This window comes from Mirounga leonina, unplaced genomic scaffold (genome assembly GCF_011800145.1).
Source record: "Mirounga leonina isolate KUSES-001 unplaced genomic scaffold, KU_Mleo_1.0 Mir_53, whole genome shotgun sequence".
Classification (NCBI taxonomy): Eukaryota; Metazoa; Chordata; class Mammalia; order Carnivora; family Phocidae; genus Mirounga; species Mirounga leonina.
This window is the reverse complement of record NW_023270807.1, coordinates 23,012,970-23,032,238: the sequence shown is the minus strand read 5'-3', so window position 1 is coordinate 23,032,238 and position 19,269 is coordinate 23,012,970. Positions and strand designations below refer to the sequence as shown.

The following is a 19,269-nucleotide window of genomic DNA, read 5'->3' as shown; positions in this document are numbered from 1 at the left end:
AATGAAAATAAAACACAATGGCACAAAATCTTTGGGATGCAGCTAAAACAGTTCTAAGAGGAAAATACACAACTATACAAGCCTACCTCAGGAAACAAGAAGAAGCTCAAATAAACAATCTAACTTTACACCTAAAGGAACTAAAAAAAGAACAAAGTCCAAGATTAGAAGGAAGGAAATAATAAAGATCTGAGCACAAATAAATGGCATAGAGACTTTAAAAAGAACACAGAAAAGACCAATGAAACCAAGAGTTGATTCTTTGAAGAGAAAAACAAAATTGATAAACCTTGAGCCAGACTTATCAAAAAAAAGGGGGGGGGAGGAGGGAAAGAGGGCAGGAGGACCAGAGGGAGGGAAAGAGATAGAGAGGACCCAAGTAAATACAATCACAAATAAAAGAGGAGAAATAACAACCAACAGCAGAGAAATACAAAGGATTATAAAAGACTACTATAAAAAATTATATGCCAAATAAATTGGACAACCTAGAAGAAATAAATTCCTACAAACATACATTTTTCCAAAACTGAAACAGAAAGAAATAAAAAACATGAATAGACTAATTATTAGTAAGGAAACTGAATCAATACTCAAAAAACTACCAAAAACTAGAAGTCCAGAATGAGATGGATTCAAAGATGAATTCTATCAAACATTTAAAGAAGAGTTAATACCTACTCTCAAACTAATCCAAAAAAAAGAAGAGGAAGGAAAGGCCAGCATTGCCCTGATACAGAAAAGAAACTTACAGGCCAATATCTCTGATAAACACAGATGCAAATATCCTCAAATATTAGCAAGCTGCATTTATCAATACATTAAAATGTGCATTCACCACGATCAAGTGGGATTTACATGGGTGATGCAAAAAAGGCTCAACATTCGCAAATCAAACAATGTGATACACCTCATTAATGAAAAATAAAAATTATGTGATCATCTCAATAAATACAGAAAAAGCCTTTGGCTAAATTCACCACCCATTCATGATTAAAAAAAAAAAAAAAAAAACCTCTCAACAAAGTGGGTTTAGAGGGAAAAACCTCAACATAATAAAGGCCATATATGAAAAACACACAGCTAACATCATACTTAATGGTGAAAAACTGAGAGCTTTTCCTCTAGGATCAGAAACAAGACAACATAGTACTGGAAGCTGCAGCCACAGCAATCAGACAAGAAAAAAGAAAAAAGGCATCTATATAGTTAAGGAAGAAATGAAACTCACTATTTGCAGATGATACTATTCATAGAAAACCCTAAACACACCTCCAAAAAACCACTAGAGGAAATAACTGAATTCAGTAAAGTTGCAGGATACAAAATTAATACACAGAAACCAGTTGCACTTCTACACACTAATAACCAAACAGCAAAAAGAGAAATTAAGAAAACAATCCCATTTACAATTGCACCAAACAGAATAAAATACCAAGGAATAAATATAACCAAGGTGGTGAAACACCTGTACTCTGTAAACTATAAAACAATGATGAAAGAAATTGAAAATGACACAATCAAATGGAAAGATATTCCATGCTCATGAATTTGAAGAATTAATATTGTTAAAATATGCATACTACCCAAAACAACCCACAGATTCAATGAAATCCCTATCAAAATACCAACAGTTTTTTTCACAGAACTGGAACAAATAATCCTAAAATTTGTATGGAACCACAAAAGACCTCAAGCCACCAAAGTAATCTTGAGAAAAACAAAAATGGATGTATTGCCATTTCAGATTTTTAAGATATACTACAAAGCTACAGTAATCAAAACAATATGGCACTGGCACAAAAATAGATACACAGATCAGTGGAACAGAATAGAGCCCAGAAATAAACACATGTTTATAAGGTCAACTAATCTACAGAGGAAAGAATATACAATGGGGAAAAAGTCTCTGCAATAAAAGGTGTGGGGAAAACCGGACAGCTACATGCAAAAGAATGAAACTGAACCACTTTCTTCCACCATACACAAAAATAAACTCAAAATGGATTAAAGACCTAAATGTCAGACCTAAAACCATAAAAATCCTAGAAGAGAATATGAGCAGGAATTTTTTTTTGACATTGGCCTTGGCAATTTCTACATATGTCCCCTAAAGCAAGGGAAACAAAAGCAAATATAAACTACTGGAACTACATTAAAATAAAAGCTTTTGCACAGCAAAGGAAACCATCAACAAAACAAAAAGTCAACCTAATGAATGGGAGAAGATATCTGCAAATGATATATCCAATAAGGGGTTAATATCCAAAATTCATAAAGAACTTATATAACTCAACACCCCCAAAAACAAGTAATCTGATTAAAAACAGGGCAGAGAACCTTAATTGACATTTTTCTATTCTGATGGCCAACAGACACATGAAACAATGTTCAACATCACTAATCATCAGAAAAATGCAAATGAAAAACAATGAGATATCACCTCATACCTGTAAAAACAGCTAGTATAAAAAAGACAGGAAATAACAAGTGTTAGCGAAAATGTGAAGAAAAAGGATCCCTCATGCACTGTTGGTGGAAATGTAAATTGGTGCAGCCACTGTGGAAAATAGTATGGAGGTGCCTCAAAAAATTAAAAATAGAATTAGCATATGATCCAGTTATTCCACTACTGGCTATTTATCCAAAGAAAACACAAACACTAATTCAAAAAAAAAAAAATGTATGAATCCCTTTGTTTATTGAAGTATTATTTAAAATAGCTAAGATTGGGGCACCTAGATGACTCAGTCAGTTGAACGTCTGACTCTTGATTTCAGGTAGGTCATGATCTTAGGGTTGTGGGACTGAGCCCACATTGGGCTCCACACTTGGCAGGGAGTCTGCTTGGGATTCTCTCACTCTCCATCTCTCTCTGCCCACCCCCCATGCTTGCTCTTTCTTTCTCATAAAATAAAATAAAATAAATAAAATAAAATAAATAAAATAAAATAAATAAAATAAATAAAATAAATAAAAAAAATAAATAAAATAAATAAAATAAAAAAATAATAAAATAAATAATAAAATAAAATAAAATAAAATAAAATAAAATAAAATAAAATAAAACAAAATAAAATAAAATAAAAATGGCCAAGATATGGAAGCAGCCCAAGTGTCCATCAGTAAATGAATAAAAAAGTGTCTATTTATACAATGGAATATTACTCAGCCATAATAAAGGATGAAATCTTGCCATTTGCAACAGCATGGATGGACCCAGAGGTTATATGCTAAGTGAAATAAATCAGACAAAGAAAGACAAATTCCATATCACTGGACTTTTATGTGGAATCTAAAAACAAATAAAACAAACAAAGCAGACTCAGACCTATAAATACAGAAAACAAACTGGTGCTTGCCAGAAGACAGGGCAGTCAGTGAATAGGTAAAATGGGTGAATGGGAGTGGGAAATACAGGTTTCCAGTTATGAAATGCATAAATCATGGGAATAAAGGTATAGCATAAGGAATATAGTCAGTATATTGTAATAGTGTTGCATGGTAACTACACTTGTGGTGAGCACAGCAAAGTATAGGGTTGTTGAACCTCTATGCTGTATACCTGAAACTAAGTTAACATTATGTATCAACTATACTCATAAAAAGGCTTTATTTTAAAATTCTTAATACATCATAAATATTCATACTCAATACAACTAAATCCAAGAATAAAAACCCTACCTTATGAAACGAGTATTTTGGGAGTCAGGTATACCCTAAAGCAATTAGTTCACACGATCTTTCATTAACAACAGAATTGGAAATGGTTGATGTTTTAATACAAAAATCCCCTTGGGGCGCCTGGGTGGCTCAGTTGGTTAAGCGACTGCCTTCAGCTCAGGTCATGATCCCACGGTCCTGGGATCGAGCCCCGCATCGGGCTCCCTGCTCTGCGGGGAGCCTGCTTCTCCCTCTCCCACTCCCCCTGCTTGTGTTCCCTCTCTCGCTGTGTCTCTCTCTGTCAAATAAATAAATAAAATCTTTAAAAAAAAAAAAATCCCTTATCCACTAGTACAATAGGCACCCAAATAAAAATGATATTCAAATATACTGACAAAAAGTCTCCATAAAGAAGCCTGAAAGCAACAATTTAAAAATGACAACAACCAAAAATCTCAACAACTCCTAAATTAGCTGACCAAAAAAACCCCAAAAACCAAAATTAAAAAAGCCCTCAGTGAATAAATACTAAATAACAGAATAATTATCAAATAATGAAAGAAAAACAAGTAACAGGAGCAAGAACAATGCTTTGCCTACCTTTCTCTCATTTCTTGTTCATTGTACATTCTTTTCCTTCCTTACCTCTGTATTCATACATGTCATTCACTTGCTTCAAATCCTAATTCAGGACTGATGTTCAAGAAACCATCTCTAACACAATCCACTTTAGTAACTTCCTTCAGCAATACTTTCCTTCTCACCACAATGTTTTGCAACTGTTTTCTACTTACTTCTATCACTCAACTCACCTTATTACCAAAGCAGATGAAAATCCTAAAGCAAAAGTATTTTTAAAAAATTAATGTTGGCCCATATAATCAGATATCCATATTTAAAGAAGCCAAATTAATTTGAACCAAATGGAAATGCAAGTGGAAACTTTGTTCATACTATTTTCTCTTTCTCAGTAAATCTTCATAACATCTCAGATTCATTGTACAATTTGAGTAAATTATTCAAAGTTTGAAATTATATATATCTAACTAAACTACAATCATCAATTGGCCTTACACATATGACCTGATCCCAGTTAGCAGTTACCCATCTAGCAAGACCACTTCCCACTGGCTTACTAATCCATCTATCTTTATTAATTATGTTAAAATAAAAGCCTGTATTTACAGACTTATCTCGAGTTACAATTATACTTCTACAGTTCAGGTTTCCACCACCTATAGGAGAGTCCACAGTCTTTTATCTAATGGTCCCTTGAAATGCAGTCCCCCCAACATGGAACTCCCTTCTTGCTAACTTTACCTGCCAAATGTGACATCCCCACTCAGTGACACATTCAGCAACTAGTGTGTGTGTGTGTGTGTGTGTGTGTGTGTGTGTGAGTGAGAGAGAGAGAGAGAGAGAGAGTAAGCTTTATTTCTACTCTCAAACTCTTACAACTTTGCATAAAGCCCTACCTCAGAGATGGCAGAAACTGTAATAAACGACCCACCCCCCTACACAACACAGCGAATTTTAATGTCCCACCCCTCTTTGGGGGGAAGGGAGGTTACACTACACACTTTTGGAGATGCCCCAAAAGTTGTCTGGCACTTTGGTACAGAACGGATTTGGTCCGATTTCTTACTGGCTTAGCTTACTGGCTTACTAAAAGGCACATAAAGTTGGTTGCTCAACCCCTCTGGGCTGGGGTGGGGCAGAAGGTAGACAGGGAGGTGGTCTGGGACAGAAGGACAGACCATGGGTGTGGGCGCAAGTTCTGGACGACAGAGGTAGCTGATCCTGGGTGGCTGCTGCGGTGGCTGAGGGCAGCCTGAGTGTTCAGGGTGGGTAGATGCTTCTCTGGTGGCCTTCATCTGCCCAGTCCACCAGCTCACTGCTCTGAAACCATAGCTGGATCTCCCTCTGGGCCCCCTCCACAGAGTCGCTGGCATGGATGATGTTCCTGCTGATGTGGAGCTGAAGCCCCCCCGATAGCTCCAGCGGCAGCCTCAGCTGAGTTGGTGTGTCCTACCATGGCCCTTGAGGAGCAGACCACATTGGGGCCTTCCCAGACCATGGCCACCACGGGGCCAGAGGTCACGTAGCTGATGAGGGCTGGGTAGAAGGGCTTCCTCTGCAGGTCATGGTAGTGCTCAGCAAGGGCTCTCTCTGGCGCCTGCGGCATCTTCATCCCCACCAGCTTGAAGCCCCTCCTCTCAAAGCGCTGGATCACATCCCCAACAAGCCGCCGCTGCACCGCATCTGGCTTCACCACAACCAGGGTCCGCTCCCAGGTCCAGGAGGACCCTCCCGAGCTGGGGCATGAGAGCAGGCTCGGGCCCGGGGCCCACAGGCCACTCAGCAGCCCCACACGCCCGAAGAGGCCCCCCATGACCCTCAGCCCGCGGGCAGCTGGCTGAGCGCAGAAAGAGCACGGGCAACTCTTCAGTAACTATTCTTTCTGTCAGCCCCCTCCTCTGTTCTACTACAGAATCCTATGACCATCTCTACCACAGCAATTATCATACTGAATTTGTATATTTGGGGTCTGTAAAATCTTCATAAATAAGGCTTGTGTCTTTTATTGCAGTATCTCCAGAACAACACTTGCCATGGTGACTCAATAAAAATCTGTTGAATAGTCAATGAATGCAAAGTAAATGGAATAAGTATGTATGTATATATACACACACATGCATATTTCTTTGTACTTTTAATGAGAATCAGAGTTTGACTACTATATTATTTAAATATCTGTAACTGGGGGCGCCTGGGTGGCTCAGTCATTAAGCATCTGCCTTCGGCTCAGGTCATGATCCCAGGGTCCTGGGATCGAGCCCCGCGTCGGGCTCCCTGCTCAGCGGGGAGCCTGCTTCTCCCTCTCCCTCTCCCCCTGCTTGTGTTCCCTCTCTCGCTGTGTCTCTGTCTGTCAAAATATATAAATAAAAACTTTAAAAAAAAAAAATCTGTAACTGAAACTATATTTCTGGAAATTAAATAACAGTGATGATAACTGGTTACTACTTCTTTATAGTTATATTATTCTTTCAACCCATAATTTTGATTTAGAAAAATACATGTAAGACAACAAATTTGGTTAGCTACTAAAATAACTGTTAATGTTTCATAACTTGTTAGAAATATACCTCTACCTAAAAAGAAACAAAAAAATTTATTATACTGAAAGCCACTTTTCAAAGCTTTGGCAGAACACCATGTATTCACCAAACATCTAACAGTTGTCAGGTCTTGTGCTAAGTCCCTGAGACCCAAAGTGGAAAAGTAAGTCCCTACATTCAAGTAGCTCAAAATCTAGTCATAAGACACACACGCAAACAAAGATATTACAATTTGATAACAGTTCTAAAGACGGTATGTACAAAGTTCAATGAAGATAGATCACTATTGGTATTCTATTTTAATATAGCAGGGAAAAAATGGAAATTGTAATTATTGAATAAAAAAACAAGTGTAAGACAATAAACTAGAAGCCCTATCTTCTGCTATGATAACCTTTAAGGGTTCTTAACCATTTTTATACCATGGGCTACTTAGGCAAGCCCATGATGAGAAATCTAATTCATAAAATAAATAGTTTCTATTGCAAATTTCAGGTTCCATTAGAATTCTTGGTTTAATTCAGCTTCAAGTTCACTATAAATAGAATAACAGCATATTAACAAATAATCGTATAGTACTGTGCTCTGAGTTATGTGAAGAAATGTGGGGAAAACAGATGAAATTTTCTAGTTTTCCAGGTATTTATTTGTATGGAGACTTATTCTTCAGTTCATTCCATAAACATTTACTGGGTGCCTACTCTAAGTCAGGCACTGTTCTAGGTGCTTGGACATGCAACAACAAAACAGACAAGATTCCTGCTTTTTTATAGTCTTTGTTCTAACTGTAGGATATAGATTATAAATGAACAAATAAACAATAAATATGAGGTAATGCTAAGGGCCCCATATTATGAGAGTATTATCTGGTAGTAGCAAGTAACTGGTAGCTATACAAGGTGGCACCTCTGCATTATTAATACCATCTACTGGAGAGTGTGTGCTAGTCTGAAAAAAGTTTTAAAAGAAGAGGGAAATAACCAATCCAAACTAATACCTCTGAATAAACATTTTACAGACAGATGGCTACTTTTTACATACACAAAGGCACTGACTTAATACACTGAATTCCTAATAAAAAATAACTAAAAAATAGCATCAGAACCTTAAGTTGCACATTACAGTCACCTTACTACTATTAAAAAATGTTTATGAGAAAACAAGAATTGTACACTATAATACAAAAATTGCTAAACCTTAATACAAGATATCTAGGGACATGCTACTTTAATATTTATACTCTCGATGACAGTTACAAAAACTACTACATACAGTTTTAGGCCATTTTACTGTCAAATTCTCCTCCAACATGAAGTATAACTTTAGATAGAAAAGTATTCAGAGTATTCAACAACAACTAAATAAATGTCTGCAACGAACACAAGCAAGGGAAGATGAGAGAAAGAAATAGACACTAATTAGGCAGTCAATTGACTAGGAACAGAACAACTTAATTTTTAGAAAGGAGTTGGGAGAAGCAATACATAGGTCCACGCAGTACAACAATGTTGCAGCTCCAAAGTGCTGGAGGTACTACTTGTTTCTCAGTTGCCACAAAAGTAATGGCTAAGTACCCATAATTTTTGTTCAGATGCCCAAAGCAACGTTATCTCAAATAAGGTACTATGAGGACATATGCATAAAGAGAAAGAAATCAGACATCTGGTCATTTGGAAAGCAACAGTACAGAAGAATTTCCGTTGAAACAGACTATATCATCACAACACATTTCTTGCACTGTCAGGAAATAAGCTATTCAACAGACGTGATTGTTCCAAATCGCTCCTGGGTTTTAACACCAAAATCGTTCATCGGAGCACTACAAAAAATGCCTACCATACTTCGTTCAAATTCATTCTCTGTAAACAGTATTTTAAGCCATGAATTTTTAACACTTCTTAAAAGGAGTATTTTTAATAATTGTATGTGTCACTTCATAAATAGGTATAGTAATTAAACTGAAAACAATATATTAATAAACTAAGGGATACTAAATGACATTTCCTTGCAAAAATACGTAAGAGAGGATATAATTGAGAAGAACATGAACATTTATTTACAAATACAGACTTTAGAGGCGCCTGGATGCCTCAGTCGGTTAAGCATCTACCTCTGGCACAGGTCATGATCTCAGAGTCCTAGGATCGCACCCCATGGAGCCCTGCATCAAGCCCCGCATCAGGCTCCCTGCTCAGTGGGGAGTCTGCTTCTCCCTCTCTCCCCCTGCTCGTGCTCTCTCTCTTGCTCACTTGCTCACTCTCTCTCTCAAACTAATAAAATCTTTTTAAAAATCACAAATACAGACTCTAACAGAACACAAGACAGACACAGTAAATTATAAGTGTAACTTAAAATCTTCAGTCAAAATAATATATTTGCAGTAATCAATAATAAGCTAATGAAAATATAGACTGCAATATTTTATACAGAAAGGTAAAAATTATTTATTGATTTTCTTTTGTGCTAATTTTTGAGGAAACTACTTTTATATTGCAAAATAAAAAGCCCATTTAAAATTTTTTCAAACACACAGGTTTGAAAACAAACACTTAGGACATTGATACATAGGCCATCCCAGATATACATAAAAGAAGGTGGTCAGTGAACAGGTGCACAAGACAAGCGCCTAGCACTCAAGAGTAAGCTTCCCCTTCTCTCACTTCCCTCTTCCCCTCTTAGTTTACAGCACAAACCAAGCTAAAATGCTAGCTGAACTTCTCTTTCCACTCCAAAACCATGGCCTAACTTTCTCCACAGCTCATAAACATTTAACTACTGTGACAGTAATTTTATGTATCAATTTGATTGGGCCACAGGGTGCCCAGACATCTGGTCAAACATTATCCTGGGTGTGTCTGTGAGGGTGTTTCCAGATTAGATTAACATCTGAATTGGTACACTGAGTAAAGCAGATTGCCCTCCCCAAGGTCAGTGGTCCTCATCCAATCCTTTGAAGGCCTGAATAAAACAAAAAGGCTGACAGACCCTCCTGTGAGTAAGACAGAATTTCCTCTCACCTGACTATTTTGAGCTGGGACATGGGTTCCCCCTGCCTTCAGACTCAAACTGAAACACTGGTTCTGCCTGTGTCTCCAGCCTGCCAGTCTTCCAACTGCAACTATACTATCAGCTCTACCGTTGTCTCCAGGAGACTGACCACAGATCTGGAGACTTGTCAGCTTCCAAAATCACATGAGCCATTAGATATAATAAATATCTTTTCCTCCTTCCCTCTCTCTCTCCCTCTCTTGATTCTGTTTCTCTGGAGAACCCTAATACATCTGCCTACTTAGTACACCAAATTCCTGCTAAAAAAAAATCAAAAAATATTTTAAAGTAATAATACATAATGATGCCGGTGACAGAGCAAGATTGTCATAAAGCTTGATGACAGTCTAATTTAAAACCTTTTCAAACAGTCCCTTCATATAACATACATCAAAACTTCAAATCTGTGTATAGGTTTTCACCAGGTAAATTTATTCCCTGGTGAATATATACAGAGGATATAATCAGAACTATAATCAAAGATTTATGTGCTCAGGATATTGGTTGCGATAACATTTATGACAGAGTCAAACAGACACAATGAAATGCTCAGTAACAGGGGAATGATTAAACAAATTATAACTTTCAAAGGATATGTTGTCACGCAACTAATCCAGATGATATTTTCAAAAAATTACTCTATAATCTGCAGAAATTAACATAATAAAATGCTAACTTTTAAAATGGGGGGAAAACCCCACAATGATCTAGCTAGCTATCTACACTAGAAAGGCTAAAGTGTGACAAGTCATTATTTCTGAATGGGGAAACGGCAAGTAAAATTTTCTGTATTTTTCATATTTTTTGTAATCAAAATATGTTACCTTTAAAAGAAAAGAAATATAATAGAGGTCTAAGGAATATTATCCAAAATTGTGTTTAAAGAAAATTATCAAATGATAAATATAAGATTCTATGGATAATTATCAATAAAGATAATTTAACAAACAAATCTATAAAAATTATAAGAGCTTTTTGTAATATATTATAAAAGAATCTGAACTTTTAAAAAAATATAAAACTAGCAATGTGTTATAAACTGAATTGTATCCTTCTAAGATTCATGTGTTGAAGCCCTAACAACCAATGTGACTATCTTTGGAGACACGGCATTTGAAAAGGTAATTAAGAGAGACAGGCAAACCAAAAAGCAGACTCTTAACTACAAGGGAACAAACTGATGGCTACCAGAGCGGGAATGGGTGGGGGGATGGGTGAAATAGGAGATGGGAATCAAGGAGTGCACTTGTTGTGATGAGCACAAGGTGATGTATAAAGTGTTGAGTCACTATATTGTACACCTGAGACAAATATTACACTGTATGTTAACTGAAATTTAAATAAAAACTTTAAAAAAATAAAAATAAGGAGGTAATTAAGGTTACATAAAGTCATAAGGGTGGTACTCTAACCCAGTATGACTGGTGTCCTCATAAGAAGAGGAAGAAATATCAGAGAAGTGAACACACAGAGAAAGGGCCACATGAGAACAGAGAGAGAAGGGAGCTATCTGGAAGCCAAGCAAAGAGGCTTCATGAGAAACCAAATCTGCCAACACCTTGATCTGAGACTTCAGGTTTCAGAACTGTGAAAAAATAAGTTCCTGTTGTTTAAGGCGCTCAGTCTGTGGTATTTTGTTATAGGAGCTCTAGCAAACTAAAGAAGACATAATAAAGTGTCATTATAAAATTTAGTTGGGAAATATTCTTTGTTCTATAATTTATCTTTTCTAGGAAGAAGCAAACCAAGACATAAGCATTAAATAACTTGATTCACGGCACAGAAGGGACAAAAAACCATATTTCCAAAATAAAATGTTACTAGCTAGTACCACTACAGAGAAATAAGGAATAGGGAGTGGGAATCTGAGTACTATGAATAGACGGAAAAACAGCTCTCGGGTTTCTAGTGATAAATGGTCTGCCTAAAAATGCTCAATGACAGAATCTGCATAACACAATACATCTAAAATTGTTTTGTTTTCAATATCTCCTAGTCCTGAAAATAACATTATATATGTATGTATGTTATCTCTACACATATCACATTCCTACAGAAATAAAACTCAGAACACAATTTCAGTCCTATAATGACACCTGGCAGTATAACTACAAAGCATTACTCAACATCTTACATTGCTGGTTCAATCTTATCCTTCGAATTACACTTTCTCAATCTTCTGTTTAGCATCTATTAGATTAATACATGAGTTTCTTTTTACCTGAATGAAATTGTAGACACATTTATTCTTTAGAATTTTCAACTACATTTCAGAGGTATATTTTAAAAATAGACCAAGAGACCTTTAGTTTCCAAACCAAATTAAAATTTCAGTTACTGCTCTGATTTTTCAAAATTACCTTGTCTGGATCCATCTTTCCTCTGATAAATTCTTGCTTCCAGAACTGCAATGCCTGTTCCAATGTTAAACCAATGCCCTTCAGGAAGAGGCCATACTGCATCCGGCCTCCATGACGAAGATGGTGATTTTCCCGCAAGGCTTTATGTAACTGACGCATGCAAGGTGGGAAGGATTTGGTAGAAAGCTACAAGAGAAAAGAGTTTTTTGTTATGTGGAAGATTTACCAGGTCGCTCACATTATCTGTTGCAAATCCAATCTAATATGCAAGTTGTAAATTCAGTCTTACTAGAATACAAACAAAATCTATAAGGAGGCATTACCTACTACAATTACAAATTGTTCTCTTAATATGTTTATACTGATTACACGTTGAGATGATAGTATTTTGGATATACTGGGTTGAATAAAATATATTACTAAAATGTATTTCACCTATTTATTTTTAAATTTTAATTAAACTTTTTCTTTTGATTTAACTATAGATTCACATGCAGTTGTAAGAAAATAATACAAAGGGATATCATGTACCCAGGTTCCCCCAGAGGTAATAACCTTGTAAAAATATTATCACAACCAAGAAACTGACACTGATACAATCCACTAGTCTTAGAGCACCTCACCCCCCACTATTCTCTAACACCTGGCAACCACTAATCTGTTCTTCATCTCTATAATTTTGTCAGTTCGAGAGTGTCAGTATAAATTGAATTGTAATGTTTTTTTGTTTTGTTTTGTCTTTTTAAAGATTTTATTTATTTATTTGTCAGAGAGATAGAGAGCACAAGCAGGGGGAGTAGCAGGCAGAGGGAGAGGGAGAAGCAGGCTCCCCGCTGAGCAGGGAGCCCAATGTGGGACTCGATCCCAGGACGCTGGGATCATGACCTGAGTCAAAGGCAGTCACTTAACCAACTGAGCCACCCAGGCGCCCTAGTATATAATGTTTTAAGATTGGCTTTTTTATTCAGCATAATTCCCACAAAATTCATCTAAGTTGTTGTAGGTATCAATCATTCATTCCTTTTTTATTGCTGAATAATATTCCATGGTAGGGATGTACCACAATTTGCTTAGCTATTCACTTGTTAAAGGAGCTGGGCAGGGGCGCCTGGGTGGTCAGTCATTAAGCGTCTGCATTCGGCTCAGGTCATGATCCCAGGGTCCTGGGATCGAGCCCCGCATCGGACTCCTTGCTCAGTGGGAAGCCTGCTTCTCCCTCTGCCACTCCTCTGCTTGTGTTCCCTCTCTCGCTGTCAAATAAATAAATAAAATCTTAAAAAAAAAAAAACAAAAACAAAAGGAGCTGGGTTGCTTTGAGCTCGGGGCTATTCCAAATAAATGAATGTACAGGTTTTTGTGTGAATATGAAATTTTCATTTCCCTGGGATAAATGTGCAAAAATACAATTGCTGAATCACAGATGAACTTTTAGAATAATCTAAATACAAAGTAGAACACAAAAATAAGAGAAATGGTTCTCAAAAGGTGAGTTCAAATAAATGTGTTAAAGAAATCAATAGTAAAAAGAAAAACTTTTTCATTTACAGTTTCAGCTGCATTCTCCCCACTTCCTCAGTATCTTTCTCCCAAGACTTAAATTCTCACCCCCTTAAGTATCCCTTGGCAAGTTCAGCTTTGCCAAAGCGGGAACAGGGCTCATTTTGCTTGCCTTTGCTGCCCCCTGTAGAGGACATCCAGTGTCTTTAACCTCACATATAACAACTTCGAAATTCTTCCATCTCCAACCTAGCCCAGTCAGGCCTCTACTGGGCCAGGACTACTGTTTTCATGCCTTCCTTCTTGTTCCTTCATACTATTACGGTGAATTATTTTTCTTAAACTTTGTTCCAATCCAAAAACACCAATGAAATTTAATATCCTTAGTAAGAACAAGCAAGTTTCTGTCAATGTCTGTAACTACTTTTCAACTATATTTAACAGAACAAACAGGTATTGGGTGGTTTGGGAAATAAGAAGATGAATAACATGTAATTTTCCCCTTTAAGTCACTTAAGTGAAATAAAAGGAAACAGTCCCTACTATAGAAGTTAACTCACATAAATCAGTTATAATGGGAGCTTTAGCAAAGGCATAAATCAAGTGCCATGGAAGCACTGTGACAGGGAGGGGTAAAAAAGCCCAGTATGCTATTATACCAATATAAACCCTTTGCTCCAGCCAACTGGATTATTCCATGATCACACAATCATGCTTTATACCTTCTCACTTTTGCCACTCCATCGACCCTGCCTGGGATACAACCCCTCCTATTCCCCATGCCATCTAGTCAAAGCCAAGCCATTTGTCAAGACCCAGTTCAACTTCAGCTTCTTTTGGCGCAATTCCTTGAATACTTTTTACTCATTCAATCACTAAATATCTACTGAACACTACTCTGTGTACAGCTTTGGGAAACTAGCAGTGAACAAAGAACTTACATTCTAATGGGAGAAGATATACAATTAACACAGACATAAATAAAGGTAACATCTAATTCCAAAAGCTCCAGAAATAAATAAGAGTTATGGGATTAAGGATAAATAGGGGAGGAATACTTTAATTTAGGTAGCCAGTAAAGCCTCTCTGAGGTGTTGGCATTGCACGAAGATGTATCTTTTAAGGAGGATCCTAGTCAAATGAGATCCAGGAATACTGTTCCGGGTAAAGGAAACAAAAGCAAAGCCCTTGAGAGGCAATGAACATGGTGTGCTCAAGAGACAGAAAGAAGGTCCAAGTGGCTGGAATATGTGAGCAGACCAGAACAGAGAAGAAGAAGTTAGAATCATGAGTGCACAGGGCATTATAGGCCCTAGTTGTGAGTTTGGGTTTTAGTCTAGATGTGATGGAAACTCAATAGAGGGTATGGATCAGAACACTGACATGATCTGATAAACAAAGAGAACTCTGGCTGTTGTATAGTGAACAGACTATATATAGAGAAGGAAGGAAGATACTCAAAAGAGACTTTAGAAGAAGTCGAAATAATGGAAATGGAAAACATAGGGTCTAGGGTTGGCAACAACGGGATAGAAAAATAGTTGTGGATACTGAACCAACAAAGAATTATAAGACCGGGGTAGGGATGAATTACCAACATGGATACTGCAGAGGCCAGGAACAGTAACAGAGTAGTGCTAGTGCAGGAGACCATGCCAGGGTGCTAGAGTCACCAGTGGATGAAGGCAGGAGGTGGGGGCATCGGCAACAAGGATAACTATCAGGTGGTATAATGGGATTACAGGGCTTTAAAGGAGCTGGAGCTCTGCCAAAGGAATGCAGAGAAATGATTTGGAAATGGTAATATGGACCAAGGAAGACATTCATCTCATACCAAATTAAGATGGGGGAGGGATGGGGGAGGGGGGACAGCCTCTACTTGAGAGGGCCACAAGAGAAACTGTCACTGAGGGAGCCAGATTTCAGTTAGAAGAAAAATCTTAAAAAAAAAAAAAAAAATTTTTTTTTGAAGAAACTGAGGATATCAAGGCATATGCTAATGAATGAGGCACTACAGTTAGGAAGAGGTCAGATAAAGATGTATCTTTATCAATTTAGCACAGGGTCTCACACAGAGACCTACAGATAGGATCATCATAGCAACTTAAGATAATTTATCATTACATTGCTTATTTATTATTTACTATGTTGTCTACCTCCCTCAAGTAAGGTCCATGAAGGTAGAGGAATTTTCTGTTTTATTCACCTCTGTATCCACAGCACAGTGGCTGGTACATAATTGATGGGTTCAATATATATTCAGTAAATGAATTAATGATTATATTTCTATGTCTTCCCACAGTATCCAATGAAGTTACAGTTGCTTATGAATGGGAAAACATCTTGATAGAATTAGGAACAGAATTAACTTCTAACCATTCATATAATATAAACACAAATCCTATGGCAGGGAGAAAGTATTAGAGATAATAACTGTTTGAGAAAAGTAAAGGATGGGGCTTCCTCAAGAACAAATTCAATTCAACTATACAAAGTGGGCAATCCTATTGTTATTTCTAAGCATATTAACTGCAAGTACTTGATTATAATTTTTCCAAACAGGAAGACAACCTATTCATTCTGGTCTCTAAAAACTCCTAGTCTCTCCCTACTCACCTTATTCTTGTTTCTAAGCATTAAAATGTCAGTGTATTTTTAATTTATTGTAAATAATTTGGTAACTGTCTAAACAAAGATTATTTATGGCTGGTGTAGTTTCCCTTTGTGGGACAGAGCAGAAATTCTACAATGCATTAAAAGAGAAACTCTATAAATTAAAGTATGCTACTCTTTCCTTCTACTACAGAACAACAAAGTGAAGTTGAAATGAGCTGTCCATTAATCTAGTGGCAACACAAGCAAAGAGCCTATACTTAGTGTCATGAAATAAACTATAATCTCCCAAAATTCATATGCTGAAGTCTTAACCCCCATGACCTCAGAACGTGACTGTAGTTGGAGGTGGGGTCTTTAAAGAGGTAATTAAAGTTAAATGAGGTCATAGGGGTGGGGCCCTAGTCCAATGTGACTGGTGTCCTAGGAAGAGGAAGAGACACCAGGGATGCACGAGCATACTGGAAAGACCACGGGAGAACAAAGGAGAAGATGGCCATCTAAAAGCCAAGGAAAGAGGCCTCAGATGTGCCAACACCTTCATGTCAGAATACTAGCCTCCAGACCTGTGTGAAAATAAATTTCTGCTTTCGAAGGCATCAGTCTGTAGTATTTTGTTATGGCAGTCCTAGCAAATTGATACACATAGTATTTTCCATTTCTCCTTTTCTCAATGTGTAAGGTTGGTAGGTAGGTAGGTGGGTAGGTAGATAGGTGGGCATTCATTCATTCATTCACTCACTCACTCATTCAATCAATTTATTTTAAAGTTTATATATTTAAGTAATCTCTGCACCCAGTGTGGGGCTTAAACTCATGACCCTGAGATCAAGAGTCACATGCTCTTCCAACTGAGCCAGCCAGGCGCCCCTCAATGTATAAAGTATTTAAATATAAACGCACAAACACTATTTAGCTATCATCAATTAAAATAATTCCCCTTTGAAATAACCGATTAAATTCTGTTTATCAGGGGCACCTGTGTGGCTCGGTCAGTTAAGCATCTGACTCTTGGTTTCAGCTCAGGTCATGATCTCAGGGTCGTGAGATCAAGCCCCCCCATCAGCTCTACACTGGGCTTGGAGAGCCTGCTTCAGATTTTCTCTCTGCCTCTCCCTCTGCCCCTCCCATGCTTCCCCCTCTTAAAAAAAAAAAAAATCTGTTTATCAGAATACAAATAATTTTCTGATTAAGTTTGGTTTTCCTATGACTAAAAAAAATAAATACATATGTATAGCACATAGGATCTCCTTTAAAAATGGTTAGCAAGCAATGAAATGACAATCTCTCCCATCTTCTCACCCCAAAATAATCTCTGAAGAAAAATCTGTGCTTCCTCATTGACAAAGGTCTAAGTTTTATTAAAAGGATGCAATGCTTACCGAATCAATCTGGTCTAAAGAAATCTTCCCAGCATTCTTCTGTGTGCTGTAATCTTGACCAGTGTAAGAATGACTAAAATAAAAAGAAGAAAACATTAAAATAGGATTTGTACAATATATTTTAATCACTTCAAAGGAAACTTATTCTGATACAGATTAAAATCACAGTAAGACATTTTACATATAAATCTTAGCAGAAACATAGCTAAGTGTTTTAGAGGTATTTAATAGAATATATTTAAATAACTTACCCAAAAATAATACAAAAATATAGTGACTGTCTGGATCTCCTGATTCCCAGCGTAACATTCCATTTCTTAGAAGCATAATGCAAACTGTTGTTAAAGTTCAACTCTCTACTACTGATCCCTTATTAACAGCATAGCAGCACAGCAAAAAATAAACTGGAGCTTAAATGAGGAACCATCACTTACTAGCATAGGTCCTTCAGCAAGTTCTGCAGACTCTCTATATCCCAAGTTCCTTATCTGTCAAATGGAGACAATAATACCTGTTTTGCAGTGTTGACAGGAAGTCTAAACTGAAATAATTTTTCTTTTTTTTTTTTTTAAGATTTTATTTATTTATATGACAGAGAGAGACAGCGAGAACAGGAACACAAGCAGGGGGAGTGGGAGAGGGAGAAGCAGGCTTCCCGCGGAGCAGGGAGCCCGATGCGGGACTCGATCCCAGGACCCCGGGATCATGACCTGAGCCGAAGGCAGATGCTTAACGACTGAGCCACCCAGGCGCCCTCTTTTTCTTTTTTAAGATTATTTGGGAGGGGCGCCTGGGTGGCTCAGTCGGTTAAGCGTCTGCCTTCGGCTCAGGTCATGATCCCGGGGTCCTGGGATCGAGTCCCGCATCGGGCTCCCTGCTCCGCGGGAAGCCTGCTTCTCCCTCTCCCACTCCCCCTGCTTGTGTTCCCTCTCTCGCTGTGTCTCTCTCTTTCAAATAAATAAATAAAATCTTACAAAAAAAAAAAAAAAAGATTATTTGGGAGAGAGCGAGCACATGTGCACACAGGGGAGGGGCAGAAGGAGAAAGTGAATCTCAAGCAGACTCTGCCCTGAGCACAGAGCCCAACTCAGGGCTGGATCTCATGACCCTGAGATCATGATCCGAGCCAAAATCAAGAGTCCAACGTTTAACCAAGTGCGCCATCCAGGCACCCCGAACTAATTTCTGTTCAATGACCTGACATGTGGTAATCACTGTTTATTTAAACAAGTAATATCTGAATAGCACTTTACAAGGGTAAAGAGTCCTTATCTATATCCTCTAATTACATCCTCATGACAACCCTGAGAGAGTTTTTATTTTACATTTGACAAATGAGGAAATGGGGGCTCAGAGGAGTTAGAAACTTGTTAGATCAGAAAGCAAGTCAGCAGCGCAGTAGGAACTCAAACTTTTAATTCTCCCTTCCCTGTTGCTTCACTATACCATGCCATCCTCTTCCCTCAATACATTTCCTGCATTATTTACAAGTTAGGAAATACAAGGTGGTATATACTATCTAAAGCCATCTACCATTGTAAATTATCAGTTCCTTGACAAAATGCCCAACTCCATCAACCCTGATTC

The 19,269-nt window shown here is 37.5% G+C and overlaps 1 protein-coding gene and 1 pseudogene across 3 annotated transcripts in view; both read right to left on the bottom strand.

The window, feature by feature from the left end:
* PRIM2 (DNA primase subunit 2) overlaps window positions 1-19,269 on the bottom strand; it is a 331,933-nt gene that overhangs the window by 98,737 nt on the left and 213,927 nt on the right. For all 3 annotated transcript variants that reach the window (XM_034990912.1, XM_034990913.1, XM_034990911.1), the window contains 2 exons: window positions 17,683-17,755; window positions 12,191-12,376 (listed from right to left, as the gene is read on the bottom strand). In XM_034990912.1, coding sequence (XP_034846803.1) covers window positions 12,191-12,376; window positions 17,683-17,755 — 259 coding nt within the window. The remainder of the gene's footprint in view (window positions 1-12,190; window positions 12,377-17,682; window positions 17,756-19,269) is intronic.
* LOC118000990 lies at window positions 4,218-6,366 on the bottom strand (annotated as a pseudogene).